Genomic DNA, 16,680 nt, shown 5'->3' on the forward strand with positions numbered 1-16,680 from the left:
GATTCGGCCGATTATCGCTCCTGTGGAATAGGGCCATTAAAGTTGCGCTTAAAGCGATGTTTTAAAACCGCTTTTAAAGGGCCAGGGCCAAATTTGCTCTTAAAGGGATGGTTCCAAAGTAGCCCTTAAAGGGGCAGTAGATGTGTAAATGTAACCCCTGTATGGTGTGTGTAAAAAAAACATTGCAGAATTAGTTGGCATTATACTAATAAATATTATTATTACGCACCTTGCTCAGAAGCCCGCACATGGTTATGTTGTCATATTTTTATTTATTTGTAATTATTGTAATTATAAATTGTAGTTTTTGGATGTAATTATTTTCATAATTATTGTCATAATATGTAACAGTATTATGGCAGCATCAACATGACCCTCATAGTTTTCATAGATGTGTACACAGTCTAAAACCAGCCTTAACCCCTTCCCTCCCGGGCAAATTTTTCATTTTTGCATTTTCATTTTTTCCTTCTCATGTTTAAAAGGCCATAGCGGTTGCATTTTTTCACCTGCAGACCCACATGAGCCGTTACTTTTTGCACCACCAACTGTACTTTGCAAAGACAAACTTAATTTTTGCATAAAATATGCTGTGAAACAAAAGAAAATTATAAGTGCAGTGAAATTGAAAATAAAACACATTATTTTTAGTTTGGGGTGGTTTTGTGTTTATGCCGTTTATCTTATGGTACAACTGATTTGTTATCTATGTTTGTCAAGTTGGTATGATTAAAATGATAGGCAACTTTTATTATATTTGGCTGCTTTTAAAAAGGGGGTGGGGGGGGCAGGAGGATACAGCCACTAGACACCAGGGAGAGGGGCTATTGAGGACTTTTAAATGCAGCTGTCATGTTTGACAGCTGCCTTTGACTGTCGTTATTAGCGGGTGTGGGGTACGTCCTTCTGCGAAAAGGGGTTAAGAAGCAAGGTCAAAGAGGCCTTGTTTTTTCACATTAAAAGGAAGCAATTAGCAGGAAAATCGCTTGGGGGAAAATACAGCAAATATATATAAAAAATATATCTCTTCCCTCAGTCCCTGCCCGCTATGACCCGCAAACATACTTTTATAATCTCCCATGCTTCACTGAACTAGGCATTGGTCCAGTCCCTGTGGCTGAACTAGTCAAAGTCCTGGGCCTGTACATTGCTGTAACCACGCCTCCGTCTATATGACGCAAGCAAGATACTGCGCTGGGAATCACGCCCAGAGAGGCATAAGTACAGAGTTGTACAGACTAGTTCAATTTTTTTTAAAGCTTATAAGTAATTTTTCTACTGATGGGTTCCCTTTAATATTTTAAAGCGTAAATGTCATATTTTTTTTATTGCAGAAATCAGTAGTATAAGCGATTTTAAGAAACTCTGTAATAGGTTTCATCAGCCAAAAAAGCCTCCTTCTGTACTCAAGAAGCAATCTCCCAGCCTCCCCCCCCTGACTTCTTATCGGTGCATTATCAGGAAAACACGTCTTCATTACAGAGAAGCCAGTGAAGACGGGCTCTGCTCTCTCCATTGTAAGCCTATGAAGGGGGGAGGGGCTGAGGGAGATGAGGGAACAGGAAGAGGTGACATGAAGGTCAGCTGTTTGTAGACTCTCTGGGCACCTAAAACGCTAAATTAAGGTGTCAGAAAGGTCAGTGCTTATCTATGAACTTACTGAGAGAAGATTGCAGGGTGTTGTGCTGTGCAGGACTGCTCCGTGCTCAGTCACTCCTAACAGCCCCTCCCCTCTCCATAGCCACATAATGGAGACAAAAATCCTGCTTGTTCTGATGTAAGGGGGGAGGCTGGGAGATTGCTTTTTCAGTACAGAAGGAAACTCTTTTAGTACATAAAACCTATTACAGAGTTTCTTAAAATCGCTTGTACTGTTGATATTTAATGTTTTCAGAAAAATGACCCTGAAATGACAGTTACGCTTTAAGGCTAGGTTCACACTATGTAACTGTGCGGCTGTATTTTTTATGCGGCTGTAAATGTGCGGATGAAACTACGGCCGTGGGAAAAAATAGACATGCGGCTCAAAACATACGGTCATTTACTTGGAAATCTGGTTCAACTAAAAATAACAAATAAAATCTTAAGAAAGTGATGCAAACACCTCTGGATGCATCTGGGAAAGCAGGGAACACAGTTTACATGAATTGCTATTACCGGGGTTTGCGATCCTCTGCACTAATGCCGATGTCTCTCATGGTTAATCTATTAAAATAATAAAACACATTTTCGTTGTAATAAAGTGCCTTTCGTTGTTCAATAATTAAATTTAAACTAATCCATCATTTTGCAATTAAATATACTGTTAAAATAAATAGATATATAAATAAATGTATATTTATATATATATTTATTTTTTGACAGTATATTTAATTGCACAATGATGGATTCGTTAGAATTAAATTATTGACCAACGAAACTGAATTTATTTCATCGAAAATGTGTTTTATTAATTAAATATTAATTAGTACAGGAAGCTCCATAAGCCGTTAATTCATATTGCCGGCAAAAGAGCATTCTGTACTAATCATCACTTTACTTTAATGAAAACATCAAATGTTTCTTCTAATTATGTTATCACAATAGCATTATTAGAAGAAACATTTAGAATTATATGTGCGCTCAGCTGATTGGCTGATCGGCTCAGCGCACATATAATGAGCCGGTCCGCAGCACAGTGACTTCATTGTGCTGCGGACCAGCGAAGAGGACACATCGGGGTGAGTATAGAGCTCTCCCCACCCCCTCCCCAGCACTGCACCCCTCCCAGCAAGGAAGGGGGGGGTCAGTTAACCCCTTCCTTGCTGGGATGGGTGCAGTCTGACATCAGTCTGGCCCCCAAGGGGTTAAGGGGGATGCAATACATCCTCCCTTAACCCCTTGGGGACCAGACTGTAAGCAGCAATCTGTAAAGATGCTGCATACTGTAAGGTGCACAACACCGCTGTTTGTGTGTTTTTTGTGTGTTTCTCCCTTTTTGTTTTTCAGATATCGGTATCCTGTGGATTACGTCGGATTCCGTGGACTACGTCGATGACCAGCGTTTTTTTAATGTTTTTTTTTTATAAAATGGTCAATGAGGGGTGTGGGGGTGTTTTTATTTGAATAAAATTTTTTTTTAACTTGTGTCTTGTCTTTATTTCTTTACTTTATAGACTTAGTAGTGGAAGCCGTCTAATAGACGGAATCCATTACTAAGTTGGGGCCTAGTGTTAGCCGGTATAAAATGGCTAACACTAACCCCCTATTATTACCCCAGTACCCAATGCCACCAGGGGTACTGGGAAGATCCGGGTGCCAGTGGTCCCGGAGCGTCAAAATTGGCGCTCCTGGACCGGGTGGCAGCAGGCTGGTAAGATTTAGGCTGGGGAGGGCCTAAACCAATGGCTCTTCCCACCCTGGTGTTACCAGGCTGCTGTCGTTTGGTTTTTAACCCGGCTGGTTATAAAAATAGGGGGGACCCTATGCGGTTTTTTTTTTTTAAATAAATAAATAAATAATTAAAAAAAAAACATTGACCATTTTATTAAAAAAAAACATTAAAAAAACGCTGGTCATCGGCGCAGTCCACGGAATCCGACGTAATCCACAGGATACCGATATCTGAAAAACAAAAAGGGAGAAACACACAAAAAACACACAAACAGGAGCACAACACCCATCATTGTGAGCGGTGTTGTGCACCTTACAGTATGCAGCATCTTTACAGATCGCTGCTTACAGTCTGGGCCCCAAGGGGTTAAGGGAGGATGTATTGCATCCCCCTTAACCCCTTGGGGGCCAGACTGATGTCAGACTGCACCCATCCCAGCAAGGAAGGGGTTAACTGACCCCCTCTTCCTTGCTGGGAGGGGTGCAGTGCTGGGGAGGGGGTGGGGAGAGCTCTATACTCACCCCGATGTGTCCTCTTCGCTGGTCCGCAGCACAATGAAGTCACTGTTCTGCGGACCGGCTCTTTATATGTGCGCTCAGCCGATCAGCCAATCAGCTGAGCGCACATATAATTCTAAATGTTTCTTCTAATAATGCTATTGTGATAACATAATTAGAAGAAACATTTGATGTTTTCATTAAAGTAAAGTGATGATTAGTACAGAAAGCTCTATTGCCGGCATATGAATTAACGGCTTATGGAGCTTCCTGTACTAATTAATATTTAATTAATAAAACACATTTTCGATGAAATAAATTCAGTTTCGTTGGTCAATAATTTAATTCTAACGAATCCATCATTGTGCAATTAAATATACTGTCAAAAAATAAATATATATATAAATATACATTTATTTATATATCTATTTATTTTAACAGTATATTTAATTGCCAAATGATGGATTCGTTAGAATTAAATTATTGACCAACGAAAGGGACTTTATTACAAAGAAAATGTGTTTTATTAATTTAATATATTAACTATTAGAGGCATCGGCATTCGGCATCATTGCCGGCTATTTTTGAAGTACTCCGTACGGACCGCCTGTCAATCCTCGGCCGCATGTCCAGCCGCAAACAATGGTCTTGTTCATTTTTTACGATCGGGCCGTAGATTCATACATAGTGTGCACTGTGCAGCCGTATATCCTATACTTTCCAGCGTACGCATGAACCACCAAAAATACCGCCGCACAATTACAGCCGCAAATAAAGCCGCACAGTTACATAGTCTGAACCTGGCCTAATAATAAATAATAGATTAAGTATGTATTTTGGGTTAAAAAAATGCTGTTAAATTCCATTTACGTGTAACCAAAATACAGTGCTTTGTTGGTCTAAAACTTCTCTTTTATATTAAAGGTATGATTATATGTACATATATAGAGCTACAAAATTAATAATCCCATATTTACTATTTATTTAACCAGTAAACAGTACTTACAACTCCTACGGGGAATGCTAAGACAGCCATCATCCAGTCCCGGAGGGAGATGAGCTTTTTCAGCTGCCGCTCTTGTTCTTGATTGTCACTGCCTTTTGTTAGAAGACAGGACAGGTCAGACAGAACACAAATGCCAAAAAAGACAGCCTGGATAACCTATAAACGAAATGTCAAAGGCAGATTTAACAAAGTGAAGTAAAATGGTTATGAAGAAACAGTATACAGGTACACTATTAAAACCAACAAAACAGGATAGTTTAAGGCCCCATTCTTGGGACCACCAATAATCATGAGCATGGGGGTATGAAGTCCCCTGACTTAATGGTTGAGCATGTGCATTGGTGCTCTTTTTAATCTTTATGAAATGACAAATACAGTTAAGTTTAGTATTTAAATATATACTTCTAAGTTTGGGATATTTGGCTTGTGGGTAAAATTTGAGGATGAATTTAAAATGTTTTCTAACCTTGTGAGTTTGATGTGACCTTCTCTAAACTTTTGAATGCACATGTCCAACTGTTCAGTGTTTCAGTACTTTTTGCATAACTTGCTGAGCTTGTCAGGAGGTGCCTGGTGGTGGTGTTACAGTGTGCAGGGCAGGTGTCAATACATTCAATACAGACCTGCCCTACACTATGTGACTGGTACAGTGACAAGCCCACACTACTTGAAGAACATCAGCAATCCAGTTATTGTGCCTCTGCATGAACAACACAACCTAACTTCATCTTCATGTATGACAATGCTCCAGCTCATCAAGGTCCCACCATTAGGGAATGGCTGCTGGAGACTGGGGACCTCGCACAGACTGGCCTGCATTTTCTTTAGACCTGAATCCTATAGAAAACCCATAGTCGCTGTGTAGAGGCTCGTAACTCTGCACCCCAGAACCTCAATGACCTGAGGGCGGCCTTCAAGAAGATGCCATGGGATTCCATGCTTTAGAAGACAGTAAGGCGACTTGTGAACAGCAGGATATGTCGTTGTCAGCTGTAATAGATGCACATGACCAGTTATTGAGAAGCTGACACTTTTATTAGGGGATACCCAACCCTAGTGTTGGCTTTAGATTCAATAAATTGTTTGAGATGTAGAATATGACGAAAATATGTGGACTATGCACCGCCAAGTTTACAGGGTGCTTAGAAGATGACAGGAATATGAATAGTACCAACAAAACGAAAAGGAAAGGCCTGTCATATGTACTCACTGGCACACCAAACAAATAAAGACGAAAATATGTATCTTTATTTTACATAAATCAAAGTAACAATCACCACTTCATGTCGTCTGTCATTATGTATCAGTAAGGTCGAAACATTGCTGTTATTTGTCATGTCAAAAGTTTTACCAAATGAGGAGAGAGTGACACATTTAAGGGCTAGAGCTGCATGGACATTGTCAACTATGTCTGTGCAGCCCTTGCTAAATGATTATCGAGTTGATAGATCATTGCTCACATACAGGAGGCATCAGGTCATCTAACACGGTCCTTACAGTGCAGGATCAATGACATTATGGCTAAACCAGACTCTATTAACAGACACTTTGGCAGCCACAGAGGGTAAATGAAGACCTCTGGCTGCAGAAGTGACTGACTGGCACCCCGCAAACACATTGTGGGGGGGGGGGGAGATTCAACCTTTCTTTTGGACATCTGAATAATGCAGTCACTATTGGTTGAGGCATTTAAATTGTTAAATCATTGTTAAATGGTTAAATCAGCGATTGTGCCAATCACCGATCATTAGCAGCAGGTGTCACAGCAGTAAACACCTGCTGTGTATGGAGCAGGCTTAGCTCCTGAGCCCTCTCCATACAACCATGCCCCTGAATAGCTTATTAATTAAAGGAGAAAAATTTTATTTAAGTATTGTTTTGCCCCCCAAAAGTTATTCAAATTACCAATATAGACTTATTTCCGGAAATACACATAAAGTGCTTTTTTCACGGCACTTACTACTGCATCAAGGTTTCACTTCACATGTCACAACCCGACTCCCAGAGCGGTGCGGGCTGTGACTGCTGGAGAGGATGATGGCAGAGGGATGCTCAGTGTCCCTCCAGTGCCCTGTGTCCCTCAGTGTCCCTCTGCCATCATCCTCTCCAGCAGCCACAGCCCTCACAGCACTGGGAGTCGGGTCGTGACATCACCATTTTATCCAGGAAGTGAAGCCTTGATGCAGTAGTAAGTGCAGGGAAAAAAGCATTTTAAAAGCTTTTCCCGTAATAAGTGTATATTGGTATTTGTATAACTTCTGGGGGGCAAAGCAATTCTTTAATAAAAATTTTTGCTGGACTTCTCCTTTAATATAGGGCAGTCAAAAAAGGGGTTAATAGTTTATGATCATGCTTTTAGTCAAACCTTTTGTAAATTATTAAACCTTTCCAACCCCTGAGGAATGATCTAATTTAGTTTTCATTAACATTTATAATTAACTGAAATCATTAAAACCGCAGCATGAATGATGCATTTGTCTTTTTTGCCAAATAAAAACACTATAAAATAAATAAAATAAAGCATTCATTTAAGTGAAAGTCCAGATACAGTACATAATCTATTGCAGATCTGATGGTGTGGATTTAACCAATATAAATACATCTGAAAATGAAAATTTTAAATACAGAGTAATTTGGATTGACAGCATTTTTTACAAGAGCTCACAGTTTTTTTTTAATTTTAACTTGGTTTAAGAGCATTGCTTTAGTTTAAGAGCTCCCTGTACTAGGTGGTAGCCTGGTCTACAGCCCTGTACTCTGACCCCGAATGTCTCCCCTTCCAAATCATAGCAGATCCACTTAAGACAGGGGCTTGCATCAGGGGACAGGACTGTGAGGTAATCTTTCTATAGCTGTAACCCCTCTCTCCCCGGACAGAGAATGCTGATATACTATGCTCACTCTATACCCTGCTCATTCCTTCCTGCAGTCACTGTCATCCCTTGTGTTTCCCATCCTATCCATTCCTGCTATAATGTGCCTGCACTTACACTCAGCTATACACACTACTGCTATAATGTGCCTGCACTTATACTCAGCCATTCACACTGCTGTATAGAAAGGTTTCTGTCACCGTACTCCTGAACAGCTCTGTGATTCCCCCTTTCTGATTGGTCCATGATGAACACATCCCTCTCCCATTGCTGTCATGTGACCACACAGACCACTGACAGCAGCCCTGCTTCTGTATTCTAGCCTGTTGTTCTACTCTACTACATTATAGGGATCTGCAGTTCCATCCTGTATCTACAAATTTGTGCTGTTTTTTTTTTTAATGCTTATGTACTTACTATACATTATACTCCACATGCTTATTGCTATACTGTACAGTAACTTATAATATAACATATCCAGCTCTCTAAATGTTTGTCACATTTGTTGTACATGTTATTCAGAATAACAAATCATTATTTTTGGGGTGTGGAACCAATTGTTTGCATTAATGATTTCTAATGGGAAAATTTGCTTTGGTTTAAAAGTGATTTGGACTACGAGCATTGTCCCGGAACGACTTATGCTCTTAATCCAAGGCACCTCTATACTTTAAAAAAATTGGTTTTAGGTTCACGGATTCACAGTTGCCATCACCACTGTCCTTGCTGTTTTACTGCAGATTCCACAGTCTTTATTTTCACAAAACTGTAAAGGCTCTTAAAGTTTTTGATGGTTTTGTGTTTTCCATTTGGATTCCTGATCAGGAACAATCTGGCTTTATATGGCTTCACCTTGTTAATTTTGAGGAACAGACTGTAGACAAAGAAGGTTTTCATCACTACTTTCTAGTAGATATTGATGTCCAAAGAAAGAATTGGTAAGAACTGTATGAGACTAACTTTATGTAATCTCCGTGCCTCTTCAGACCTCAACAGTCATCTGCACGTAAAGTACTGCAGAGACTGCGCTTTTTGCCATGATTCAGTGCCTGATTTATATGTTTCCTTTTCAACATTCCGAACTGAGTCCTATGTTACATGCTGTGTGGTGATTGACAGGTTTTCACCACACCTGTCTGGGTTCTTCTGCTAGCCTGTGCTGCAGATAGTTTATACCAGTGCTTCTCAATTCCAGTCATCATGGCCCACCAACAGGTCATGTGTTGAGGATATCTCAAACATAGAACACATGTGATAATACCTGATGAGTATAATTATATCACCTGTGATAATACCTAATGCACCTGATAAGTAGAATTATATCACCTGTGAAATACTAAGGTAATCCATAAAACATGACTTGTTGGGCCATGAGGTCTGGAATTGAGAAGCCATATTTTACAGTCATAATAGACTGTTGCCTTCTCCACTGCCAGTCTGTGTTCTGTGTGGTCTGGATGTCAGAGGGCTGGACCAATCACTTTCTGGACTCGGAACCAGACATCATATAAGAAGTTCACTTGTGCTCTAGGAACTTCCTTATAACAGTCTCTTGTAGCTATAGCTAGCGTTTATATTTTATTGGATTATTTGGTATTCTGACCTGTTTGCCTGTCCTTATGACCTCTGTTTTTACCTGCTGTTTTTGTACCGCTCTGGTATCACAGCTTTGGCTTGTATCTGCCTGACCATTTTTTATTGTCTTTGTCCATCTTGTCCTGTTCCATTTTTTACTTACTCAGCATAGGGACTGTTGCCGCTTGAAGCCTAGCACAAGACCAGCAAGTAGGCAGGACAGTATTGGGTGGGCCTAGCGCTAAGGCTTACATGAGTTGGCAGTGTAATCCGCTGTGATTCCCGTAGTGTCAGTTTGAATAGGTTTACATACTCAGTGGAATTTTCATCCTGCTGCGTGTATGTAAACACCGCCCCCTTAACCAGGCGGGCACGCGGGCCAGGTAAATACTTTACCCATCTATGTTCTGGTTTGCTTCTGTGGCTCCCGGCATCCTGACATTCCGCCCAGTTTACATGAAAACTCCACTGACTGCGAGTATGTAATCTGCTACAATTCCGTTATGTGTGAGCCCACCCTGAAACAGGAATTTTTTTCTTTTGACCTTTCCCATAGCTAGCTTTCACTTGCGCCCTTACTCCTCTTAATAATATTATATTGCCTTAATCCCAAAAAATTCAGTTTATTTCTCTGGGATCGCAGTGTCTTTTTGTAAGATTTTACCTCAAAAGGGTCTTAGTAGGGCTGGACAATTAATCAGTCATCCCAATATCGGAGGAACAAGGAGTCCAGCTGGTCCCAAAGCTGTAGCTGGAAGAAAGTTCCTTGCTGGAACCAGATTTTAATTGAGAATCATCAATAATTTAAAAAAATTCTGATTTAATTTTTTTTGCCCATATCGCACAGCCCTAGATCTGAGAGTGGAAGTTAAACTACTAGGACCCACACTAATCTCGGAATAAAGGAGATAATCATTCCCAGAATGAATAAAGTGCTTACTGTGTCTGTGTGGCCTGTGCTCCATTCCTTCTCCACGGGGCTGCCAAATGTTTCCTGGCTGAACACTTGGAAATGTTTGGTGGCCCCATAGGGTTCACACTACAGGATTATTCGGCTGTCATTGCCAACAGCCATCAAGAAGACGCTTGATATTTGCTAATGGCGGGTGTCTAAAATGATAATGTTAATTATAGACAGCTGTCATTAGGAAATATCGGCCATCTTTTTGATGACCGTCATCCGTCAAAAAGTACAAAAAAAAAATCATGTATTGGGAACATAACCTATGAATGGAAAAAGGAAAAACAAGCTGAGATAAGGAGTGAAAGCAAAAAAAAAATATTTGCGCAGTGAAAAGTATATATTTTTTCATTGGGGGAAGGAGGGGAGGGGGGGAGGTCATCTTTATGCCGTTTACCCTGTGGTAAAATTAACAAATTATGTATGTTCCTCAAGTCAGTGTGATTACAACAATGTTCAATTTATATAACTAATTTTATTTTACTTCTTTTAAAAAATGTAAACCATTTAAAAAGAAAACCTAAATGTGTTTAAAATTGCTTTATTCTGATCCTTATAACGCTTAGAATTTTGGTCAATGGAACATTTAAGAAAGAGGAATGAGATTAAAAGCTGGGATGAAGTTAAAATGGAGTTTAAGATTGAGGAGAGATATTGACTTGAATATCAAAGGTGTTCCATGATACTGAAAGAAGGTCTTAAGAAAAACAACAAAACTATCTATAAGCCCCCTCTATTAATAAAGAAACTACGAGAAGGAACAATTGGGAGGAAGGTAATTGCAACAATATATGGTCTCCTTATGGTTGAACAGGATATTGGGGAAAACAGTAAGCAAAAATGGGAAAATGAGGTAGGGGGACTTGAAGACTCTCAATGGGAAGGAATAGTTAGGAATATAAAAATGGTATCTAAGGGGGGTTGTCATAGAATGGTTCAGTTCAACATTGTGCATCAGCTATACTATACCCCTAGGTTCCTTTTTAGAATCAAGAAATGGAAGGATAGTAGATGCCCGCGATGTGGGGAGATGGGAACTGGTATAGGGCACGTGTTGTGGTTTTGTGACAATATAAGGGAATTTTGGGAACAGGTATGTGAACATATAGTAAAGACGGTGGGGGTTAATTTTGAGCGTGAACCTACATTGGCAATCTTAGGGGATACCTCCAAGTTGAAAATGAGAAGGAGGGAAAATGAGTATACTTAGGCTTTTGTTCCTTGCCAGACTTGTTATTGTGAGACAATGGTTGTGGCCGGATGCTCCAGCCTTTGCAAACTGGAAGAAATGTATTAAAATATATGAGGGGGTTGACTAGAGGAGGGGAGGGATTGAGGGAGAAATGTTTGTTTATGTTGTTTGTATGTGGGTAAGGTGGTGGTGGGGAGGGATGGGAAGTGAATGGTTGGGCATATGGCAATGTTAATACTGTCTTTTATTATGGTATGAATTGTTGTTTTGGAAAAAAAGAAAATAAAGAAGTTGAAATATAAAAAAAAAAGAAAGAGGAATGTATTTGCAAAGTTTAATTAATTTACTGATAGAACACACTGGGCAACCAAAGTAATCTTGGTAATACCCCTTTAAGTGATACTTGTGCTTATATATAAAGGTTATTTATATGTCCACATAGAAAGACTTTTAGGAGAGACTCACTCACCTGTTTGCATTAAAATGAGTATTTATGTTAATGCAAACACTGCTGTAATTATCTTTGTTAAGCAAATACCTGTAAGGCAAATGTGTACAGAACATTGGAGAACAGCAATATGTATCTTGTATTAGGGCAGTAACTGCTTTCCGCGAAATTCTAAACTCACACATAATTACTGTAGGTATCGGTAACCTTTCCCTAAAGTAACAAATAAATATTCTCACTTAAGTGAGAAGCTGATCCAGCCACAGACCACCAGGGATGGCTTCTAAAAGCCATTTAAATGGTTAATTAGCTGGCTAAAACTATCAGGTCCTGGCAGCTAACAGCCGAAGTCCACAAATTCTGATAGCATTGGCAAGGTACAGAGGGGGCTCACGTTGCTTGCTTATATTCTGCCTAAAAACATTAATTTCCATATTAATTTGTATTAATATAATAATCTACACCAATAATTTTTCCCTACACTGTAATATACTGTACATTCATTCTCTTTATACCTGGAGTTAATTTGATGATGAGTTACACATCCATTTACAATCTCAGGAGGTTACTACTATTAATAACTCATAATTTTGTTTTCACGTGTTGCTATTTTCTAAGTTATAGATTTGCCATACCTCCCATATATTTGTTTGCAGTCTAATATGACAAAGTATACAATATTAAGTGAAACAGGAAATATACATATATATCGGTAGGGCCAAGAATAGTTACCAAGACAGCAGTAAATACTGTTTAATGCTGCTCCAGTGACTATCCTGTATTGTTTAATCTAAGAAAGCAGGAGCCTGAACATTTGTGACATCACTGTCTCTTACTTACTACAGAGATACCAATAGAGGACAAACATAATGTCAGTCATTCAAAGAATATAAAAATGTGTAGCCATAATGTCACAATATATAGCAGATCTGTCATCAGAATAGGAAGGGCAGCAGCATCCATGGCCAGAAGAGGAATGCTCTCCATTTTGCTGACCCAGTGCTATTCTCTTCCTCTAAAGAGCACAAAAAGCTGTTTGGCTAATAGGTAAGATCAATGAATCCAGCAGAACGTTTATATTCTATTGAGTTCTGGACAACTTTTATGTATATCCTATATACTTTTATGTATATAGTCCTTAAAATATGGTATCCTAGCTGTCTCTATACAGACACCATCTTGAATTTTAGATTTCTTCCTGTAATCTCTTCTTCTTAAAGTGTACCTATCATTTAAACAAACTTCTGACAGGGTCCAGGTGCTAAGACCCCCGCTGATTGCTAAAATGAAGGGGCAGATGCTCCCATCAGCATGACCTTTGCCCCTTCTTCTCTGCATTGTAATTGGAGCCTATGAAACTTGCAGTATATGTTACTGCCTTCACTTTAATTCTGTAGACGACTCTTATTAGCAGTGAGAGGGAAGATGAAGGAGCAAAGCACGCACTGCTGAGTGCGTCTGCCCCTTCTTCATTCTAGCAATGGGTGGGAGTCCTCAGCACCTGAAACCCCACTGGTACAAACCTATGACATAATGCCATGACATTTCAGAAGTTTTTTAAATTGATATTTACACTTTATGATGCGTTCACACCTACAGGATCTGCAGCTGATTTTGTAGGTGTGAACGCACCCTAAACAAACTTCTGTAATGTCATAGCAACATGTCATAAGTTTTTATCGGTGAGGGTCTGAGTACTGAGAAACCTGTCGATAGCTAGAATGAAGGGGCAGATACGTTTAGCAACACGTGCTCTCACCCTTCGTTTAGGGTCTCACTACTATTGTTGCAGAAGAGAGAACTATAATGAAGCCCTATGAAACTTCTGGTAGACGCGATTATCGGACGTTGCATAGGCTCCATTATAATTACATCCACTGATACTTCACCAATAAGAGCACTGCAAAGTGCTTTTGGCCCTTCATTCTAGCGGTTGGCATAGGGTCTAAGCACACGGACCCCACTGATACAAACCTGAAACACAGTGAAACAATGATACAAATAAATAAACAAATGTATTAAAGCATGCGTAACTGTCCGATCTAGTAAGATATAACAATATTATTCACTCAAACAAAAAGAGGAAAAATTGCAAGCATTGCAGATTTTTTCTCACATAATCAGAAAATTTTTTTAAAAAGCGAGCGAAAATTCCTATCTACAAAGATATCATACAGATAAAATAAAATACAAATAAAAATATGCAAAAAAATGAACAAACATTATGGGGTTAATGGCGCTGAAACACACATGCTTGGCCACTGCTCTACTGACTCTCTAGAACTTGAGAACAAAGCTGAATGGTTCAGAAGTCCTATACAGACTGAGGGTATATTCATGAAATGCATTATTTTTTAAAAGAACAGCCGCTGTTTTCAATTAAAACATTGGCCGTTCTTTTTAGCCTGGGCGGCATTACAGTGAAGTCAATTCAATGCCACCCGTTCCATGCACACTACGGCCTTTGTTCGTTTCAGCCGTGCAAAAAACATTAGCATGTCAATTAATAATGGCCGCTGTTCCACAATTATTAATCTTCTGTGCACACATGAATCCGTGGTGTTTATGGAAATCAATGCTTACTAAAATGTTCCTGCGGCTGTCAGAGCTCTGGCAGACATAGGAACATATAAACACCGGTCAGTGTTTGGCCAGTTTAACAACGTAGCAACATATTGTTATACAGTGTGTGAACACAGCCTGAATGTGGAGTGATGATAATTTTAAATCTTTGGATAACCTCTTAGAAGGACAAATCTGCTAAAGCACATGAAAAAGGAGGCCATGTAGTACACATAAACAATGACAAACCAAAGTACACTTAAGCACACTTTATAAATACACATGCACATGAAAATGATGGCTGAAGAGGCAGCCCTAGGGAGTCCACTTTAAGAGAAACTTTAATGTGCTGTGATTGGCTGGTTAGTGCACTATAGTTATAATGCCCAACAGGCTGTACAAATACCGTCAATAAAACTTTAAAATATACTGCAGCAGCTACCTAATTAATATGCATAAGTCATTTCATGTCACACAGGCTGGCACACAAATTAAAATACACGAATAGGAGCACACACACTGCACACTCCTGACATACAGTACATCTAAGCACACCTTGACTGCTGCTTACCTGAAAGGAAAAGAACAGAGCAGTGTACAGTAGGTGCTGGCTGCACTGTGTATTATGTAGCCACATAGATGACATAAACAAATGCTGTCTCTATCCGAAGCATAAGGAGGCCGAAGGGGGTCAGTTTTGCCCTGTATCCCAATTAATCTTTTTATAAACCCCAAAACTAGTATTGTTTCTATAGAAAATCTGTATCAGCAACCGAGTGAGTTCCTACTAGGGTCTCTTGCTGAGACAATGTTATCTACTTATTAAAAGCCCCTTTTATAAAACATCATACTTCTCTAAGTTGCAAAGAACTTCCCAATCAGTTGATTCCCATGTAGGAAAAGAAATAGCATCTACAGTAAGTCAGCTGGGATGTCTCAACATACTTCAGGCTAACTAGGTCCTGTATTAATGAACACTTTAGTAATTTTTCCAATTATACTTCACTTTATCCTCATGTATTTCCTAAACTAATGAGCGTAAAAGGATATTGGAACTGTATGATATATGTAATTTAATTAACATATTTGATTTATTTTAACGGATGAAGTTACTTTCTGCAACATCCGGAAGGTTAAAAATGTTTACCACTAAACTATTTAGGTGTTTCTACACAAAACTGGTAAACCACCATGTGCTTGCTATTTTTCCAGCAGCCAATTTCCAGCAGCCAATATGCTTATTCATAACTGCATATTGGGCTGTATACACTGCGGCTGTGCAGGGAAGCAGGGCCGGGCACCGGACTGGCAGCCAAACCGCCCTCCCCCGGGGCACCCCTCCCTGGCAGATGAAGCAGTACAGTTCACCCGCTCCGAGCGCCGACACCTCTTCCTCCACTGCTGCTATAAGCCGCTGCTTGCGGGACCTCAGGGTGTCAGTCATGTGCCCACCATGCCCTCCTGGCTTGTCCGGGTTCTGTGCCCCCACTGGGGCTTCTGACAGTCGCTGCTCCTGGAGTTGTAAGCCCGGATACAGTGTCTGGTAGTGCCCGGCGTTACACAGTTACACAGAGCGGCTGTAGTTGCGGCCACTGCAGTCGCCCCCTCCTTGCGTCCGGCCATGTGCTCTGCCAGGGGGCGGGTCCAGGGGGCTGATCTTCTGTCCGGGCTCATAACTCCAGGAGCAGCGACTGTCAGAAGCCCCAGTGGGGGCAGGCCCCCAGTGCACAGAACCCAGACAAGCCAAGAGGGCACATGACTGACGTCCTGAGGTCCCGCAAGCAGCGCCTGATGGCAGTAGTGAAGGAGGAGGTGGCGGCTTCATTTGCGGGGGAGGGGTGCCCTGGGGGTGGGAGGCTGTCAGCTGTCAGTCCGGTGCCCGGGCCTGCTTCCCTTCACAGCCGCTGTGGATATACCCCACTATGCAGTTATGAATATGCATAGGGACGGGACGGCGAGCTTGTTGGGCCGCAGCGATGCTCTATGGCCCAAAGCAACGCCCTAAATGCTCTTGTGCAGGTAATTTGTATAAGAGCATTTAGTGATTTCTGAAACAATGCGGGGGCCGAGAGGGCTGAAAGTAGTGGCTATGTATTACTGATAATCCTCCTCTTCCCATACAATCAAGTAAAACTAATTTTACCTTAATTAACACTGATTGTAATAGAAAAATAGAGGTGGGCAGGAAGAACA

General features: G+C 40.4%; 1 protein-coding gene across 10 annotated transcripts in view; it reads right to left on the reverse strand.

Moving 5' to 3' along the window:
* AIG1 (androgen induced 1) overlaps positions 1 to 16,680 on the reverse strand; it is a 200,334-nt gene that overhangs the window by 119,366 nt on the left and 64,288 nt on the right. For 8 of the 10 annotated variants that reach the window (XR_011363510.1, XR_011363508.1, XR_011363509.1 and 5 more), the window contains exon 2: positions 4,877 to 5,032. Coding sequence is in view for 5 of the 10 variants with exons in the window: in XM_069973774.1 (XP_069829875.1) it covers positions 4,877 to 5,032 (156 nt within the window). In the remaining 5 variants the exon portion in view is untranslated. Of the gene's footprint in view, positions 1 to 4,876; positions 5,033 to 16,680 lie in introns of those variants that run through there. The other 2 variants (XR_011363514.1, XR_011363511.1) reach the window with 1 other exon arrangement.

This window comes from Dendropsophus ebraccatus, chromosome 6 (assembly GCF_027789765.1).
Source record: "Dendropsophus ebraccatus isolate aDenEbr1 chromosome 6, aDenEbr1.pat, whole genome shotgun sequence".
Lineage (NCBI taxonomy): Eukaryota > Metazoa > Chordata > Amphibia > Anura > Hylidae > Dendropsophus > Dendropsophus ebraccatus.